Genomic DNA, 20810 nt, shown 5'->3' with positions numbered 1-20810 from the left:
AGCATCTAATCTAATCTAATTTAAGCCTGGTTGGCCTCTGGTAAAGTTTTGAAAGATATTGCGTGTGTCTGCTTGAGAGTGCACCTGGCTTACAGTCCCTTACTCCTGGCTTCACCTCTCCTCACTTCATCAGTGGATCTTGCCGACCTTCCTGATCGATGACTTTCCCAAGCTCTGAAAGTCACGAGTTTTGATGGATTGGCCGCTGCCCCGCCAAATATCTTCACCGTAAACGCAATTAAAATAATAAACTGGGGATATCTGACACAGGCATGCTTCATGACGGATGCTGTGATCATTTGCCGGCACATTTCACTCCGGGGCCTGACAGAGACAAAGGAGGTCGCGGTGTCCCAATGTAGCAGAGTAGGAGAGCAGAGCTGTGATAGATTGGGACCGTTTGTCTTCCTGGATTGGGGCTCTGTGTTTGAGAGTGTATCCAACACCGAGTGGGATTGTGTGTGTTGACTGCTGGTTGAGTGTGATTAACTCAATTCCCATTCCTTACTACTGTATCGGTCAATCTTTCCAAAAATCTATATTGTTTTCATTTAAGAAATGAATCATGACATCACTAGACATTGAAAAAAACCATATGTTGATTTGAGTTGTTAGCCTGATCCTTTTGGGAACCCCCGTCTTTTCACAGCCCTCGACAGTGAGAGGGATTGGATATTTGTATGCACTGCGCTGTTAATATGTGGGTATTGTGTAGGGACAGGACTTCATACGGAGCTGTTGTTTCTGGCAAAGCCCAAACAAGCATGACGACAGAGTGTTGAAGAAGGAACGCGTCCAGCACTCCTTCTTAATCCGCCCGTCTCGAATGCAGCTCTGTCTGGCTGAGACACCTGCAGGGCCTGATGGACGGCCGGTAATACATTATAAAATTAGAGAATATAAATTCATTCTGAAGCTGTCTGGATAACGAGGCAAGCGGACGCAGCCAAGAAAGCAAGAAAAAGCTGGATCTACACGCCATATTATTTTGTGTACGGCAGGATAATTACATCGCTTGAACAAACAATGATGCACAATGTTTGTGAGATGACATCAGCTAGAATACGAGCCAAAGATCGAGTGTGTGAAAGCCAGAACTGCCTGGTATTTTTTATGACAATACTGTGCTTGCAGCTTTACATTTGTGTTAAAAGAATAAAGACTCACCTTCACGTGGGGTTTGGCCAGCAGTTGGAGAAGCTCTTTGATTTCTCCATTGGCTGATTTCCCTTCCAACTCCTTGTACAACTAAAGAGAAGACACAAGAGATGCAATGCATTTACAATCAGGGTGGGCTACCGGACATGCTGAATGGAACATTTAAAAACCCATTGTCTTCTCTGGAGGTTCTGAATAAGATATTTATTGATCATGATGATGTCCTAGCTTCCAAACTACTATGGGAGCGAGGAAGTGTGCAACATTGACCCCTTAAAAGCCTGTGTAGAAAGTATAGTTTTATACTCGAGAGTACTGGCTGTGTGTGTCCCTTCAGGCATAAATAACCGACAGGGGCCCATCTGACAGGAAAGGTGATATCGTGTTAAATTAGGTGCATCGTCACAGCTTCTCGTGGGGCCTAGCATTCGCACTTGTTGCCATTTTTCTCTTGATTCAATTTACTATCCAGTAGGATCCTTTTTCAATGAAAATCTCAGCCACAGTCCATTCCTCTTGGAAAACAATGGCAGCTGTGAGAGCATTTCTGTGCAGTGGGACCGCGCTGGACTGCGTTCATGATGAATGTCTGGTAGCTCTGAGACGAGTGACTCTGCTTCTAAAGCCGGGGCCACGCTCCTCCGTCTGCGGGGCTGATTTATGGAGGATCCTCCTGGACGCGATGCGAGTGTGGAGAGGAGGGGAGAGCTGACGCACACAAAGCTCGGCTTGTGCTGAGCCGGGATCAGGAGCTAATGTGGGCTGCACAGAGAGGGCCAGTGAGGATCACAGGCTGCGGGGTGAAGGGATGGAGGACAGCACAGAGACATGCACTGTCATGTTTGGACCATGTGTGGCGTGTGAGCCTGTACTGTACGTGGTGAGCGTATTTTGTACCACATGTATGTTAAAAATAAAGACAGCACAGCAGATGGTCTTCACATATAAATATTCATGTTGCTTTCACTTCAGCATATTAAAGCACACCAAGTATAATAAAATGTTATCCTGAGATAAGGCATACAATTCATTTCAATAGTCATTTCTGAAGAATTCTAAATGAATTATTTTGTGTTTTGTTGGACTAAAAACACACTGTGGACATCTGTGATACAAGAAATACAACATATATTGTTAGATTAATTCACAAAAATAATAATAAAAATAAGTTTCCCTGATAAAACAACTTAATAAAATAAAAACAACTTAAAGCGACTTTCAATAAAAAATAATCTGAAGTTAATGTTTTTTTAAATATATATAAAAAACTGACAAATTAAGACTTTTTTGGACCACCATGGGCCTTTTTTCCTTTATCCTGATTTGGAGACAAAGGGTGGAAGAAGTCAGATTTTGCGCAGACTATAAAACCTTTGGAGACAATATTTGTAAGTTTGAGTCTTCCTGACATGACAATAAACACTACACAAATTGTGTATGGCAACACTTTTGGGATAAAGGCAGTGTGGAGACGCATAGATTTCTTTGTGCCTCTGATGTCATCACTTGATAGATAAGCCGAACAGGGGAACCTCTCCAACCGCAGTGTTCTCCTTTAAGGCAGTTTGTTTGAATAACGACCCCTGTGGAGCAGGAATAAAGCAACAGAGGTGAGGCAGAGGTAAAGGCGGAGGTGAAGGCAGGGGGCCGAGGGTTAGACAGGGGTTAGGGAGGAGGCTGTGTCACTTTAACCGAAGAAAGTAACATGTGCTATTGCCTGGGGAGAGGGGTCTTTTCATTATTTCCATTAGCTTTGTCCCCCTGAGGGAGAGAGACATGCTAATGAATAGTCACAGTGGTCAAGGTTAGTCCAGCTGAACCTCAGTCAACCCTGCAGATATACAAAATAATAGAAAGTGTAGGGTCACGAGGGAGAAGTGTGAGAAAAAACAAAATGTGCAGGGGGAGAAGAGCCACAAAACAAAGAGATGAGCCACATGATCAATGGGAGAGAAAAAGCAGGAGGTGGAGGTAGAGGGGAGTCGGGGTCAGGGTGTTTAGTGAGGGAAAATCTCCTTCTCTGATACACCGCCATCCATCATCTCATCGCCGGGTCGTTTACAGCGAGGGAGGGAGACAACGCAAGACAGAGAACTGTAGATTTCCAGTCCCTCATATTGTCTTATTAAAGCACCTTGTCCCATAACTCAGCTTGGAGGACGGACGGACGGGACATGTTTGACAACGCGCTCTGCTCCTCACCTTCATGTGCTCCACGTTAGAGTCATATTTTCCGTCCTCAGACTTCACATAGTGAGGGAAGGGGCAAAAAAAATGATGCTGGATCCCCTTTGAGACTGTGTTTATTTCATTTGTTAAATGTCATGGCAGGCGCTGCAGTGTTTGGATAAGTTTGATCCCAGCGTGTCAGTTTATAGCTCGCACTTGACCCTGAAAGGCTAAGGGCTCGCTGCTTTGATATATAGCTGCCAATACATCAAGCTGACCTTATGTAAAGTGGTTTTATTTAAACATTAAAACAGTTTAGCGTTTACTTAGAAAAGTATGATCTCAGTCATCCATTTCTTATGATGGATGAAATTCACTTTATTTAATGTGTTACTGATTATTATGGCATCGCTTTACTACAGCTTTAGTGTTTAACGTGAATCCGTTCTCACACAGCATTATGCTTTGATTTTACAGAGTCATGCACAAAGATGTTTTCCTATTATTATATTTTATAGGTTCCAATAACCGTTTTAACGTGCCGTGGTATAAAAATAACTGGCTTTCACACGCTTAGAAAAATGAATAAAAAAAGGAGTAATGAATAAGTGAATTTAAAGAGTGTTTGAAAGGAAAAAGCAGTTTCATCCAAATGTATTTTCAATAGGGTCAATCTTAGAATACAAGCAGTATATCAGGGGAACTATTTAAGATGCTTTATTTATTATAATACCTAACAGGTGCTTATTTACAGCTCCAGCTTTCTCGAGCAAGAACACGATTAACACTTTTTCTATTTATTTACAAGGATTGTATTCACAGAGGAAAAATGAACTTTTAAAATAAATCAGTATTCTTTAACAACTGAAAGATCAATATTTCCAAACACACAATCAGTCATAATGATACAAAGTCACAATTTGGTTTAAATGATCCTGAAATTCAAAAATCTGACATTTCTACTCTTTATTTAACATATAGGTATATCTTTTCTATATATATTTTATTATGAAAAATAGCAGTTTACGCTTTATTTAAATTGTTACATAATATATCAATTTAGACAATGTAATATCCTTTATGACATCTTTTTATCACTCAAACAAAATCATAAAAATAACCGTAAAAAAAACACCTCCGCAAAACCAAAAATAACATATAGGTCTAATGGTCTAACGATCCTTCAATTTTAAGATACCAACCAACCAATTGGGGTCTGCCATCATTAAAGCCCCCTGCCAGTCTCTGTACCATTTATTATAGTCTGGAGTGCAGAACCGTGCCCTCTGATGGCACCCAGTGGTCTCCCTAAGTAACAGCACGTATTTGGGTGAGAATAAAGATGTTGGGAAGCCGGCCAGAGGAGAAAAAGGAGGCTTTGACGGGTGGAAGGATACGAGTCAGCCACCACAGTCTCAGTTCAAGCGATGGACACACTGATCTGGAACAAGGGGCTGGCATTCATCTTACTGTTCGAGAGCGTGTGTTGCTTTTCAACACGATTGATAGAGACTGATTGGATCGACATACATCGAGCTGATTCACGTGTGAGCCCCTCTTTGATTAATGTTAGTGGTGTTCTTACATTCCGCAATGAGGCAATGGTGCTTCTATTTCATCCTTAATGAGCGCTGGAGAGAAACTGCAGTAATAAACGCACGTGCATCCATAAAAAGTGTGTGCGCAGTCACGTCCCGGCATGTCTTCATATGTTTGTAATAGAGCACTTATTCCCTGGGCCCGGTATCGATCGTGTTTCTGCCCGGGGTTTGGCGGTTGTTTGAGCAGCGGCAGTCACCTGCTGTGTGCGCTAGACAGTGCAGCCGGGGGCAGACGGGGGTTGAAGTGTCATTTTATGTTAGGTAATAAATTAAGCGTCCATTAACTGAAACCTAAGCCCAAAATGAATTTCATCTAACTGTAGATCTCTCCTGTTGCACTCTAGTCCTCAGCCACCACTTCAATGGTGCTCATTTGGAAGCGGTGACACGGCTGAAAAACAATCCGCTTTAAAAATACATCGCTTTTTTTTTGACTAGCCAAGAATGGGGGTCTTAAGATTGTGGTGGACGCTTTGATACACCATCTCTGGGATTTATTCCGATACCTGATAATCCCGAGGAGACGCTTTGCGGGGCATTCACCAGGAAGCATATATTTGAAAGTCTGTAATTTGACAAAAAGAAATGGGAAAGGAAATCTGCGAGGGGGAGGGGGGAGATGGAGGCTGATAGTTGGGGGTCTCTTGAGAAGTCTATGGCCTCTCATAACAGAATAAAGAGACAGAGTGAGGAAACAGAAGCACTCTGTTGGCTGCTGGTAGGATTCTTGTTCTGGTGTTATCTGGTTAGTGGTGTCCCTTGCCGAGACTAAACGCCGGGTAGGACAGAAACACAACCAGAAATGGAGCAATAAAATGTCTATTTGGGAATATCGTGCAGACAGATTTAAGCTGGTTTGGTTAAGGGTCCTGGTTGGGACTCCAATCATCTGCTTTGGCATGTGCGAATCCTACCGGGACGGAACGTTGCTGGCTCTTTCACTGACACTTGAAAAACCGCAACACGTCTTTTTCTCTGTGACGGTTTGAGGACACTCCGGACTCCCTCCTCCTTCGGTCTTTACCTCAGCTGACTGTACAAACTTCATCTCCTCATTCGCTCGTCGTTCCCTCGACTCGGTACTAATTAGGATGATGTATGACTGCGGGATCTTCAGAAGGGGGTGGAATAGTCCGAGGCACTTTGATTACAATAAACAGAGCTGGGGATTTCAAACAAAACCACACACAGCAGTGAAAGGGCTTTTCCTCCCCTCCGCTCACAGTGCCAGGCTGGATCCTGGGTTTACACAGGTGTGTGTGCGCACATGTGGATGTGAGCGGGGCACATTTGGCTTTCAATAAATATCGAACAATACTGAAACAAATGTCAGGACACTGGCTCAATAAATCAGACGTAATATCTTTCACAGGTTGCAAGAGCAGCGGGGCCAATGGAAGAAAATCATCATCAGTGGAGTCTATTTTTGTGTGTGTGATGACTTCTCATTAAGAGGTTAATTGATGAAGAGGGACTATACGCCATGAGCATTGCTTCCTGTCTCTCTAAACTGGAATATCTCATGCTGTGATTTATGTTTATATGATGCAACTTCACAATCATATCTAGCTTGTCATACGCGCCCATCCATCGTAATTTTCTGAAATAGAAGCTGATTTCTGCCATGGGAAAATTACAGGCCTGTCCTTGCAGAACTGGATTTTCGATTTCGTGGTGTATGCTTTTTGTTTGGGCAACGAGTGGGCGGACAAGTAGGTGGTGGGCGCAGAGTAGGGATGGTGTAGTGTTATTGTAACCGTAAGCACTTACAGGTCTGAGTTCACTCCAGGGTAAGAGGTGAACTAACAGCGCCAAAGCTACTGCACGCTACTGGGGATGGTGTTGAGAGTGTGTGTGTGTTACAGATAAAGACGCACTTGTGATCTGAAGTGTTGTATAGTTCAACCTGCACAACATCTAACTGTTGAACAGCAGAACAAGACAAAGTACCTCACTGCGTACACAAAGTCTCAGTGGATTTGAGTATAAGCAAATCTCGCTTGCTTTGTTTTCAAAACACAAAACAGTTAGACAGGCCGGGGAAGACAAGGAAGACAGAGTGTGTGTTTAGGCAGTTGACAAAAAGGAACACTTTAGAGTAGAGAAATGACACAGTTGTTTGATGAGTAAGAAGATGATGTGCATTTTATTGTGTTGTTTTTAAATTCACCAAAACTAAACCCATTTCTTTTCCTGACTTTTAGAGGCCCAGCACCACTCAGACACTTTATGATGCTTTTTCCTCTCATGTGTCAACCATCTGAATATGCGGCGACATATATTGAAGCCTTCCTTCCTTCCGCCCCAGAAAAAAAGAACTTACTTCACGGGCCAGAGCAGCAGCGTTGTCCAGAACCGGGACGGGTTTGCTCTCTTCGTAGAGCTGCAGCTGCTCGTGGATCTGAAAGGACAGATCGTGTTTATCAGTAAGGGTGACCCAAAAAAAAAAGGAAAAGAGGGGGAGAGGGGAGGTCAATGTTGGGCTGCAGAGGCCACAGCCAGGCCTCTCCGAGCAAACACACACACGCGTTAGCAGAGCCTGCACACACACCCATGTGCACTGCTACAAGCACACATGAAAACATGTACAGCCTTTATCCGCACCATGTTTCACTCGCTCACACTCACAGTAGATCAAAACGGCAACCAATCACACTGCACACACACACACACATATACACACACACAGGACTCCCCGAGCACAACAGAGTGCTTCTAAGTATTTCAGCTCGCCTAGCCACTGTACAAACAATCCAGTTTTCCACCGTGCATTTGATATGCCCCAGCGGCCCGAGGATTCCAAATCATTTCAACAGTCTGGTTAAGTTGGCTAAACATTTCCTTATCAGCCTCAGCGCTGCGACTGCACAACGTTGAGAGACAAAGATGTGCCTCTGGGGACTCACTAAAATGGAAAAGTAGGCCCGACCCTTGTGTTAACGTTTACTCATTTACACACACAGAAACACTTCATCGATCAAAAAGTGATACGTGGAGCGTAGATGGAATAATTTATACAGACATCTTGACACACACACACACACACACACACACACACACACACACACACACACACACACACACACACACACACACACACACACACACACACACACACACACACACACACACACACACACACACACACACACACACACACACACACACACACACACACACACACACACACACACACACACACACACACACACACACACACACACACACACACAGAGCAGCTGTGCAAGAATGTGTTGACAGGCTACAGCCACTCCTGGGTCTCTCCCAAGCCCAGCATGGTGAAGGGGAGCTGGGCCACGGGTCTGACTGATAGCTGGGCCCCCGGTCCTGGAGCCTTGCAGCTGGACGGGGCTCACACAGCATTCCGGCACAACGGTGGAACAGAAGGCCCTGTGGCTGGGGGAGAGAGAGAGTGACGGAGAAGCCCCTGGGCCAACTCGGAATTTGTAGGGGCCAAATTCACACATGTGGGAGCAGACGCACACAGAAGGAGCCGAGCGACAGAGAATCAATTTGTAGAACAGAAAGAGAAACGATGAGCAGTTTGTTTGCTGTCACATTGCGAGCAGATACAGATGCTGTGTGCAATTAAAACATCTGTTTAGTACTCATCACTAGACAAACATGTTTTGACTACACTACAGTAGCGGCTCTGTGGATAAAAATGACACAATCACAGCATCTGTTACTTATAACCGCATTCCCACTGGAAATCTTTCATCTTTTAGCAAAAATGTACAGATAAAGTCATTTGAATCTTTCTTGTTGTCATCGATATCCACCACTATGATCTAAATCACGACAAAATAGCTTGTGTTAGCATTCAAAATGCAGCTGAGAAAAAAATGCAGAAGCAACTGTGTGTCAAATGTCTTTGCACACGTACGCCCCTCATGGTTCCAACTCAACCGTTTGGCCTTTAACAAGAACAGCCTTTTCAGCTTGACTTATCCACACAGTCTCACGTGATAAATCATGACCTGTTAGGACTGTGTCTCCGCCAACAGAACAGCCATGTTTCAAGGTCAGCTGAGAGGTTCAAATCCCTGTGTAAAGCCCACATTACTCGGCTATAAAACATGGTGCATTAGGCGCGTTGTGGAGGTAATCTGTTGAAGGCCTGAGGGAGGCAGATGGTTACTCGGCTGTGGGGAGCTGAAAGCTGCAACTGGAGGACCCAGAAGTTGGACAAGCGTGGTTGGAAACGGCAAGCAATACAGTGGCTTCATAAAAAGGTGCAGGTACGTACACAAGAGTAGAGATAAAGCAAGGGACAGATATAAAAAAAGAATAGACAAAGAGGGGAGTGCAGCACTTATAGGCCTGAGTAGACTCCACTGTTTAAGTGGTACTGGGTTAAACTGCTGTCAGTGTGTTCCATGTTTTATGGCATCACATTTAAGACAGACACTCTAGGGCATTTCCCGGACATTTTCATCCTCATCTGTTTAATTTCAAATGGCCGCGTCATATTTGAACAATTACTCACTGCACTGTTCATGAAGTCCTAACAACTCCACCCTGTGCTCGTCCATCTGCAAAAAAAGGCTGTAAAAAAGAAAGCCAGGCAGGCAGCTCCGGTTACTTCATCTGTCCTGATCAGCTTTGTAAGAAAACAGATGAAATAAACGTGATGTTGCCAGTGTCTTCAGCCCTTCAGCATACCGCAGTCCTAGTGACATCTGCTTAGGTAGTTGTTGCTCCACCACCTCGACTTACTTAGTTACTGTGGAATTTCTCCTCGGTGTGGTGAGCAAATGCAAGATTGAAATGCTTTTATTTACAGTTCAGGACATTTTCCAAGTGCCTGTCCATGACGCAGTAATGCATTTAAAAGTCATTACCCCATTTTTTTTTTGCCATCGTTCTCTGTCCCTTTGGTGAGGCAGCAACGCCAAGAGGCCTGGCTTAGAAAAAAAAACGTGAGAGACAGTGTTGTACAGCCAAAGAGGTCTTTGCACAAGCCAGAGTTTGATTCCTGGACACATACCCGAATCAAATACTGGGACTCTGAAGATGAAAAATGTACTGCATGCTAATTCTATGAAAAATAAAAAGGCAGAAGAGACAGGATCCAAATGCTTAAAAATCAGGGAGGAAAGCTCCCTGAAGTACAGGCTGAGAAAAGATGAATGAATGTGCACCTTCACTGAAGCTTAAGGGGGAAAAAATGCTACAAAAGGAGCAGTGTGAGGGCTGTCTCCACAGAGGCCTCAGACTAAGTTGTGTTTGCTTCCAGAAATACCCTGCAGGCTTAAAATACACACAGCAACACAACTTTTTGAAGAAAAACACAGGTAGAATTGATATGAAAGAATTCCAACGAGGATGGACGTGAAAACAAACACAGCATCCATCTTCATCGTCTTTGGACAGGAGCTCCAACCCCTGCTAAGGATCACTGTTGAGGTAAAGGATCAGAACCTTGGAGACCTTTGAAGAAACCTTTAGCATTACAACTCAGCACATTAATCTGTATTTATGTCCTCTTCATGATTAGCGCAACAGTAAGAACAATGACGGCCCCAAATAGGCTCTCAACATATACTGTAGGGATAAAAACCTACCTTACAAACATCAACTCAGACACAATACAGCAACCAATGTCTGGCACAGAAGGAGGGTGACAGCGTGCAAGAGTGCAAAGGTTTGATGGATGGAGAAAGGAGAATGAGAGGTCTGGAGATCACAGCGCTGTATAGTGTTTCTGTTTTCAAGTGCTGCAAAGAGGCTCGAGGCTTCTGGTTAATGTCCACTGCCCAGAAAGCTTCAGGTCGGACCAGTTAGGGTTGACGATCTTTCTTCCACTCCTGTTTCTATATCAACCCACCATAGAGGATCTAATATCAGGCACTCATTGATCCACCAGGGGTCCGATCTCTTGGTCAGATCCAGAACACCTTGTCAAGGCACCGTTGCATGGTACAGTAGATCAAGTTAAGGAGTCAGGAAGGGGGAATTACAGGCAGACGTGCGGGGTTGCAGCTGGAATAGCTGTGAAATGATATGTTTACTCAAGGGAAAAAGAGAAAAATATATATTTTCTTCTGTTACAGTAAGTCAGCGAACAAAGACGGGCCTCAGCCCCCGGGCGTGAGGGCATCAGATCCTGGGCATTGTGCTGTGGTTTATGAAGAATCCTGCAGAGGACAGTACCAATCAACAACTTCACCCTTACCAAACTTAAATTCAAGAAGCAGATAAAGAAAACCAAAGCATCTAGTTAATATTGCCATTAGTAACTAAGCTCACACAAAAAAGCACATATGTTATGCATGCACCCTCAGAAATACCTCCTCTCAGACCATTTTCTCGGCTTGTTGATCTACAAAAATGTAGATTTTTATTTAGATAGATAAAATACACGCCAGAAATTGGGAAGATACGCCAATTTCTCCATGGCAAGACTTTCAGATCTGGTCAGCTGTCCGCCCTTCCATGTAAATTAGATTACATTTTTTACTATCATCAGTTATCTAAGAACGCTGGGTCCTCTACAGATTAATGTGCAAACGACAAGTTTTGTGTTTCAAACATTATTGAGTCTACCTTTCCTTAACCAAGACCCCATACAGAGCGGGTTGGCGTACGATCTTGCCTCTCATTTGTTGTGGAAAAAGCCTGGAGAGTGTGACAGCTAATTAAGAACTAGCAGTGGTCACAGAGGACGAGACAGGGAGAGAGACCAAGGCAGCTGGCCAAAAAGTCATGACAGCCACATCATTTAGACAGAGGATACATTTCCTCCTGGAGCTGTTGGAAAAGGAGCAGAGAGGCCCCAGACACACCTCCATAGATGCTGTGTATGTTTTGAGGCCAGTACAGAGCAGGACACAGTCATACTTGTCTACATACGACGACCGCCTTGAGACACAGCTGAAGTTCCTACTGCAAGCTCCAACTTTTTACAAAAACATCACCAGGCAAAGTGGCATCGATCAATTTAGAGACTCGTTCATGTGATGTATAGCAGCTATTCGTTCGGGAGCTGTATTCTGAATATGCAAGGGCATAACGCCAGGACAAATGCATCTGACTGACTAATTCAGATGGATGTGAGTTCTTTTCAGGCAGGTGAAGACTATCTTTAAAAGCTCCAGGTGAGCCTTTTTGTGTTTGCAAGCAGTGCTCAGGCCATATGGGAGCGATAAATACACTATATGGCACTATGAACCTAATTTTCCATATTCTGCACAGTGCTCGTATTCTCCATCTCCTATTAAGATTGGCTTCAGATCGTTTAGACCTTCTGGTTTCACTTTGAATCCTTTTTATTCCTAAGACATACGAAATCGGGGTCAACCAAAGTGACCTGGAATAATGGTTGTGGTATCCCTCCAGAGATTCTCCTTGATTACCAATATGGACATTTGACTTATAGAATGGGGGCTGGTGTATCTTTAGACCTCCCGTCATTTTCACTTTCCCCCCTATTGCGCCAGCCAGAACTCAATGAGTTTTTAGTTTTATCCAGCAGTCAAAAGGCCATACTGAAATCTGTCTGCTGCACTAAGAAGCTTGCACCCTCTTTACCTCTGTCCCTATCACAACCTTGCCTCTGGCTTCATCCATCATCTATTCTTCTGGCTCAATTCAAAGGAGCTTGTTTGTGGACATTAAGAAGGATCTTTTGACTCAATGTCAAGTCTACTATTCAACTTCGAGATTGGAATGTAGCCTTAGCGCAGAGTAAAACATTGCAAGGAAGGGGAGGTTTTCAAACTGTAAATAACCACCTGGCTTGTGTCAGAAAGAAGATTTTCAGTTCTTCAGTTTGGAATCACTACCATACTGATTAAGTATAGCAGAGTGTACACATAGATGTATGAACATGAATATCATTTCTTACTGAGGATAGAAGCTCGCTTTCCTAAAGCAGCCTGAAGGTATTAGCTCAACTCCTCACAAGGGTTCCTGTTCCCCCAAAATAATAAATACAGACCTCAGAGGCGACCGGTGCACAGGACGTGATGACCACAGACAGTACGAGTGGATCTCTGAGGTGGTATAGGTTTACAGGCTCAGTCTTGAACCAGAGACAATTAGCCAGGTTTTTTGTTTTTTTGCCGAGTACAGGGTGTGAGGCTTAAATGACTCAGGGTGAGAGGTTTAGAACAATTTTCTTTTTGTGATCTTCATGGGTAATGCCTGGCAAGGGGTAAGTCTTGTTTTGAGTAGTAGAAAAGGTTAAGATAACCGCCCCAAAGGTCAAGTCTATGGTTGCTGTCAAGGAGAAGAGTGGATGGACATTACAGGGTGAGTCATACATCTTGGAAGGCTACCTAGAGCGCGATCCAGTTATTCATGGGATACCAAGTCTGGTACTCAAAGAATACAGTCCAGTTTGTCTGAAAATGAGCTAATTTACCCAAAATAGCTGAAACTTTCCATCTGGGTACAAGCGTTAGCTGCAGCACCTTTACATGTCGTTAAAAGGCCTGTAGCACTGAAGAACAAACTGGCAAGACCACATCAATGTTGCCGTGTTACAATGAGGCAAGTGCCAAGCCTATTAGCAACTAACAGAAGCTGAATTTAAGGGAAAACTGACTGACCACAAAATGAGGGATCTTGAGGCCTGGCTAAAAGCCTGCTGACAGAAACTTGGTCTTTAGCGAGAGCCCCACCTGAGGCAGGTGGAAATTGAATATTGTATTGTATTTCCTGTGGCTTTTTTTGTGGAGCTGGAACTTGGCAGTGGAACAGTGAGTGTGGTGGAATTTAGAGAAAGCACACTTGAGTTACCCCCTTTAATTGAAAAGAGGGGAACTGTCTGCGTCGGTTTAGCCATGCTAGCTGTACGCGCCAGCACTCGCATTACATGTCAGCACTGATGGCGCACCGGTCTGCAAAATGAGGCGAACCTGGGAGCCGGGACCTGCTGAAAGACGATATTAGAAAATATTTGTTTCATCTTTGTGACATAATAGGATTAGGAGGGACATGAGAGGCTCTCCCGACTATCTGATGAGGGCAGGTGAGGAGAGACAAAAAGAAGTTGGATTGATTCACGTAGGTCTTCTTCTCTCTTGTCTCTCCTTCCATCTTTGACACCTCTTCCTCTGTTACTTCTCTCTCTCTCCAGACAGACTGACCAGTAACCGATGCTTCATAATTACCCAGGTGAGGCTTGAGTGTTTCCATATGAGCGACCTGGGTTGGCGGGTCTGTCAGATTAACATGATGTGTGTGTTTTCTCTCCGCTGTTTAGCCATTCCCAAAGTATCCCCTTCACAACCGTGTGGAATATAAGGTGGAACCTGCAGAGATTTGGTGGTGGGGCTTAAGAGGAAGGGGACAATTAAGGTTTTTATTAATGGTGTGCCACTGACGCTAGCCATGTTCACCTGAATGTTGGGTCTGAGTGCTGGTCTTTGCTGTAAGGCGAGATGGTTGTTCTGTTCTTCCGTGTGTGTTTTTCAAAGTCAGCCTGTCTCTCCGTTTGGCTCTCTAGCTGACAGGCTGGCTCACATCTCAGTACCAAGTAGAAAGCAGAGGAAACACACAGTTCTGCTTGTCTGGAGCGGGGCACTTTCCACTTATGCCTCCACGTTAACGATAAGAGACGCTAAAAGCAGATCGGTTTCTCTCCATTGGATAAAAAGGAAGAATACGAAAATAGGTTCAAAACGGGCTCATTGTGGTGAGAAAATGTGGTTCTTTGATGTTATAATAACTCATCATTTTGTGGCTGCGGTAACCAAACAACGGTATAATATTAGCAGCTACAGTAACACAAGTGAATTGGGTCAATTAGCCGCATTAACTAATACCTACAGAACCAAAATGAGATGGAATAGGAGAGCCGCTCTAGTGTTCCTCTAGCATATGAACAAAGCTGTATTCAGATTTCAGGACAGCATACAGGTTGCTTTTACCATTACACTGTTCTTCAATCCACACACTTACACCGACATTTCAGCTTTTATCCCTTCAAATGCTCAATTTGTTGGGCTTCCTGATGCATGAAAATAGGGACAACTGCTTCCAAAATCAGACTTTCTGGTGGGTATGGTTGGTATTTCAGATATTAGTCCTGTAAAGCCACTTATCCATCAGAATTCATGATGAGGCTATGCAAAATAATTACTTTAACGTAGCTAATTTATCCCGCTCCACCGGGGACTTCTAGGCCGATGGGTTATCATATCCCTCTGGTCTTGGGTCTCCTCCACATGTTCAGTATCTAAGAATCCAATTCTCATCAATTCTTCCTCTAATAGTCTCAATCTAATAGTGTTTTCTGATTCTGAATTCCTCTCAATGGACAATAGCAGAGGTGCAGCCTATTACCTTTCTCCAAAAACATTTCAAAATCAACTTGCAAATATTACTAATTTTGGTTGTTTGGATACACAATTGTATTATTTTGGTCTCTTATTAAAGATCAAAGCCTGTTGGTAAATCTTCCATTCTGATTGTATGTCAAATCTTAACTTCTGGGCATCAGTGTGGAGCAAATGATCCACTTTGTTGACAATTTAGAAAGAAACTCTTCTTGCCGTTGGTGCAAAGCTTTCAGCACTTCAGGTAAAGAGCCTGTCAGGCACTTTTGTCTCAACAGCACAAACACGTTCTCCCTTTTGAGTTCCTCCTGAAAGTTTACCTAAGTATAATCAGGAGTGGTTAGAGGGCTAGGTAAATTGGGCCCTCCACCCTTATGCCTGGCTAAATATCACAGAAACATAATGCCACCTTCATTAGCATGATTCTATCTGCCCCACACTAAGCAGTGTTTTCTTTGGGGCCGGCCAGAATTAGAGCCTGAACATGCTCATGCCCTGCCCATCATTATCCATGTTCAAGAGGCCTTATTCTTTGGCCATCCATAACAATCCAGGCATCAAATAAAACCCTTCTGGTTTCCTAAAGTCCTGACATCAGGGTTTTGCTCCGGAGTCTGAGGTATGCCATAATTCGGGCACTTTTACACGCTCACATTTGAGCATAACAACCTTGGACCCTGAACAAACATGCTTACACAGAAAGGATTTCTTAAAAAGGGAAGGGATGAAAATGATTTCAATTTTTCTCTCTCAATCGTCTCTGTGACATAATGAATCTGGCTGGAGAGAAAGGCAGACCACCAAAGGGGGAAATATATCATGCCAGCATATGAAAATACAGTTGGAGATCGTTAACAAGGGATACCATTATCATGAAGCTCTAACAATTAGTGCTTTCTATGTCAATTGACAGCAAAGTATTACATCAGTGAACTAGAGAAGAAAAAGCTGAAGCAGCGGGTTGAATAGTGACGGACAAACAAGCTGGTTTAAAGTACAAAAGCCCTCTTGTTCCCTTACCAGGAGACGGAGAAGGAGGAAGAGATCGGCTGCCGATTGCAGGGAAACCCCAAGTGAAGATGAGGCTGGGGCAGACGGACAGAATGTGTTACATTCATTACCTCCGCCTGTCTGCCAGCGTACTGTATAAAGATATCAAGTGTGCTCATCTTCTCCCTAAACGCTGCAGCTATCTAGTTTTACAGGCAGTAATCGGACCACAGGCCAATTCACGCTGGCAGAGAAACGGTTAGAAGATCTGGGTGGGTAGACTGTTGGAATGACAATAAACGAAGCAATGTATGAATGAGACCGCACGGAAAGAGCTTGAATAAAGCCGAATTGAGTATTTTTAAATGTGTGTTTTTATGTGAACAGGAGAGGTCGGCTCAAGGCCGGGGGTCGCAGGAGATGGAGTTTGGAGTCTGTCCCACACCGCGAGAGGAAGGATGTGACTGTAAAGGTGGGTAACAGAGACAGAGTTGCATTTCATTGGGTTCCAGATCCTGTGTCAAGACATATATTGTCTGTCTAGCCTGAGGCTCTAACAAGCCTCCTACTATTTCATATTTTTTGATGTATTACTAAGATTTGAAAAAAGAAAGACACATTTTGTCTATCTGAATCCTCCTCATGTTGCAATTTTTTTGCATTCTGCAGTGAAGGGAACTTCTGACAGTTGTGTAAGGATCTCCAGTTTTTAACTAGTTTACATTAATCGCACATGATTATAGAAATGATGTGAATTCAATGACATTGTAGTTAAAGGACACATGATGAATTTTCTACACGGCTTTCACACAAAATGTTAACACATCATAGCTGAATCACTAAGCAAACGCATAAAAAAAAAAGGTGCCGTTTTTTTTGTTTTACCTTGATCAGCGAGTGCAGGCTGCGCTCCCCGAACATCTCCTGGAGGAAGGTGTTGTCCTCGGGACGGCTGACATGGGGCTGCAGCTGAGAGGGCAGAGCGGCCAGCAGCTCGTACAGACCTGCGGACGGGGGAAAGGAAACAGAGTTGGCATGTGGTAAAAGAACATAAGTGTGTATGTTCGCAGGATTACAGATTCATAGACAGACAAGACAACACATGTAAGCATTCACCTAAATAGTTATATTTTAGTCACACACATGCACCTCAGTTTTGTCTATGGGTGCTCTTCTTCTTCTCGTCTCTTCCTCCAATGCAATCATCCAAAAACATGCAAAACAAACATGCACCTTAAAGTGCGAACAAATCCAGAAAAAACACCCTCTTCTCCTCGTTACTGGAAGCAAAAACGAAACATAGAGGCAATATAGCATTCCCCCCCAGACTCTGCTTCCCACCATTGTCCCAGCCTTTCCTGTTGTTTGAGGAACACTGCCGTGTCCAATCGGAAACAACTTCAAAAAACTCCTCGTCAGGCAAATAAAAACTCCACTTATTGATTAGCTGAAAAGTTCAATGCTAACTTTTAAATTATATTAATAAAACACATGTCTTTGGAGGCTTCCAAACGCACCCTTATTGCAGTCAAACAATCAAGTTGTGTGCGTAACTGAAGGTCAACACGATATCAGGATGAAATCTAATTGGTTGTTGTGCAAATTTAAAGAAAAAAAGGGGTTTTAAATTTTTCTTAAATAAACTTTTGCACTACATTTGGAGAATAATGAATTGAGCAGATGTCATGAGCTCAGAAGGACAGTGGACACTTGCATTTATGCAGGCCTATGTCATTAAATCATCACCATAGCAAAGTTTGTTGGTGACAGTGAGAGAAACAGGGTGCATTGGTCCACGGAGTTGAATGTGAATCATATCAAAACGACACATTCTGAAATCTGTCAGGCCTTTTGGGGTTTACTGACCTGGCGTATGAGAGAAATTGCATTTCAAATTCAATTTAAAGAGAGCCAAACTGGGGAGCTGATGGTTTCAAGATTAAGGAGAAGGGAGTTGAAGCAGAGAGAGACAGAGAGACAGAGAAAGAGAGAGAGACAGAGAGACAGAAAGAGCACAAAACCAGCGAGTGATGGGGTGCGTTCCAAACACAACAGAGTCCTGGAGCCAAACTGATGGAGAGAAGTAGCAGATACTTGTTTGTTGCTCTGTTCTGGTCTTCAGGGTGGCTGTGATCCACTAAGCCAGGGGATACGTTCAAGGTCAGGCCCAGACCGAGTCCAGTCAAGCTGGCTTATATGCATCAAAGACCCCTTTATAAATGCACCAGAAAAAGGCCCCCCCAGATTCAAACACAACCACACGGTGCTTAAAAGCCTTTGAACTACTTCTGATCATGTGAAGGAACTCTAAACAAGTTCACGGCGGAGCTATCGAAACGTCAAAACAAACTCGAGCGGCTTGGCTACCTCTCTGAGAACGTCTTTCATCAGAGGACAGAGCGAAAGGGAGGAAGGAGGGAGGAAGGAGGGAGGAAAAAAGGCACCACAGACGCAACTGGAGTAATTCATAGCTGAAAATGATTGATTGAAAACAATGGTTGACGTCGTTGGCTGAATGAATGACTGGCTGACTGAGCTGGCGGGCGTTCTGACTGGGTTAGAGAAAGTGTGTGCTGGCAGCTCAGACCACTTGGCGGGAGAGCCACGGCTGACTATTTTAGCTCATGTCATATGCCCCTGCTGCCGGGCAGTCGGATAGATGGAGTGTCATCTGCCACTCTCAACCTTCTGCTTTCCATTTGGAGGTGATTTGGGGTTTTTAGAGATCTTTGGGTAAACGCACAGGATACATCAAGATCATATCCTGCTCTGTTCTCCAGCTCGCAACACCGATTCCGTGCAGTGTTAGCGCCTCATACTTCACTTCTCCAACAGCAGCTCTGTGGTTAGGAAAGAAGGAGAGGAAAAGCCACTGAACAAGAGAGAAGGTTTACACACAACACATGTGCACTTGTCATTACTTAGCCCCCCGTGGTTTTACTCAAGCTGGGTGTGTAATATCGTCCCTGGTATGTGATCATCCGACGCCTGGTTCTGGGGTCCTCATCACCAGAAACTTTGTAGCTTTTTAGCTAACGCAAACCCTGCCTGAGGGCAGCTGGCTCCCTCAAATCATTTACAACTTGGAACTCCCAACAGAACATCTCACATAATATATATAAAAAAAGATTTAAAGAGACATGGGATGAGGTGAGGGGTGTAGGAAAGGCGGGGAGAGCGGGGGGAAGAGATATGGTAATGTCATTACTATTGGCAGCGCTGAGATACCAGTAGGAGTGGATGAAGGGAGCGAGGGAGGGAAGCCGAGAGTGAGTCCCTAAGCATTATTCTCCCCAGGTGCAAAGTCTCCTGTCTACACTCTCACTTATTAAATTCTTTATTTCTTCTGACAACAATTCCTTCCTATTTACACTGGTGTTGTGCGCCAATAACACATTATGGGAAACACATCAACTCCATGAGTTTATCAGGAATAATTACATAATGGGGAAAGAAGATAAAGCTACCACTGTGCTCGCCTCCTGAGGTCACTATGTCAGGCCGAACCCAGTGAACCAAAGAGAGCTCAGTTTCAAACAACAACAGAAAGAGCTGTAGAGAGGCCAAAAGCTAAACAAGGACTCTGCAAAGCTGAAATTAAATATAAGAATGTATGGGTGGACAAGCGAGCAAGAGACATGTAGGCAGAAAGAGAGAGAAAGGAAATGAGCCAACATGCAACCACAGTGGTGGTAAAATCCCTGCATGTGGACACTATAAGAATTGGAAAGAGAACTAAATCCAGGTCCAGATGTATGGACATATGTATGGTTCTGTAACATCAGAAACCGTGTCCAGCACAGACAGTGGGAGACAAAATGAGAAAGAAAAAGAAGAAAGGGAACATGATTGCGCCAACCCTTCACCACTAAAGGTTTGACCGACTCTTGCAGGGCTGGTCTGGATTCATTTGATTTGCTTTGGGCGGGCTATTCTGGACTCTTGCGTGCGGCAGCTGTGTGTAGCCGACCTGGCAATGTCTTGTAGAGGACCACTGTTCTGTTGTGGCTAGTGCTGGACCAGCCCAACCCAGTGGTCCTGAAGACCAGCGAGATGTTGCGCAGGGTGGCCGAAACAGTCGGCAGAGAAATTGGAGAGGCCTTCCCGTATGGAGGAAGTGACCGCTCTAACTGCCAAACAGCACTTCCCCTCTCACGCCCACACCTCAACAGCGGTTACACAAAATAACAGTGTTTTGAACAGATTCCTTTTATGTAAAACTACAAAAAAAATCCCAGACAATGAAATGCATTAAACATGATATTCAACAAATTGCTAGTCCCATAGTTCAACGACCTTGGAGGGTTTTCTGTAGCAGTGAGAGACACGGAAATTGCAGGGATTAAACTAGCAACACCGAGTGTTAATTATGACCCTCGCCATGACACTGTAACTTCGCCAATGTTTACTCACATACCACGGTCGGCTATGTTCTGCTGTGAGACAATATGTACAGTATGTGTCCATAACGTGTTGGACTGCACAGCACGAATACTGGGCTTGTAACTGGACTAAAGACATAAAGACAAACTGTCTGTCTGCCTGGCGAAAATGAATTTTTTACAGGAAATGAACATTGGGTTCC

General features: G+C 44.0%; 1 protein-coding gene across 4 annotated transcripts in view; it reads right to left on the bottom strand.

The window, feature by feature from the left end:
- The window catches only part of mpp7a (MAGUK p55 scaffold protein 7a), a 128070-nt gene that overhangs the window by 65355 nt on the left and 41905 nt on the right, over positions 1-20810 (bottom strand). For all 4 annotated transcript variants that reach the window (XM_063912857.1, XM_063912860.1, XM_063912861.1 and 1 more), the window contains exons 3-5: positions 17111-17229; positions 7252-7329; positions 1168-1248 (exon numbers count right to left, since the gene is read on the bottom strand). In XM_063912857.1, coding sequence (XP_063768927.1) covers positions 1168-1248; positions 7252-7329; positions 17111-17229 — 278 coding nt within the window. The remainder of the gene's footprint in view (positions 1-1167; positions 1249-7251; positions 7330-17110; positions 17230-20810) is intronic.

Source organism: Eleginops maclovinus, chromosome 21 (genome assembly GCF_036324505.1).
Source record: "Eleginops maclovinus isolate JMC-PN-2008 ecotype Puerto Natales chromosome 21, JC_Emac_rtc_rv5, whole genome shotgun sequence".
Taxonomy (NCBI): Eukaryota; Metazoa; Chordata; class Actinopteri; order Perciformes; family Eleginopidae; genus Eleginops; species Eleginops maclovinus.
Note: the sequence above shows the minus strand (reverse complement) of the source record. Positions and strands in the feature narration are given on the sequence as shown.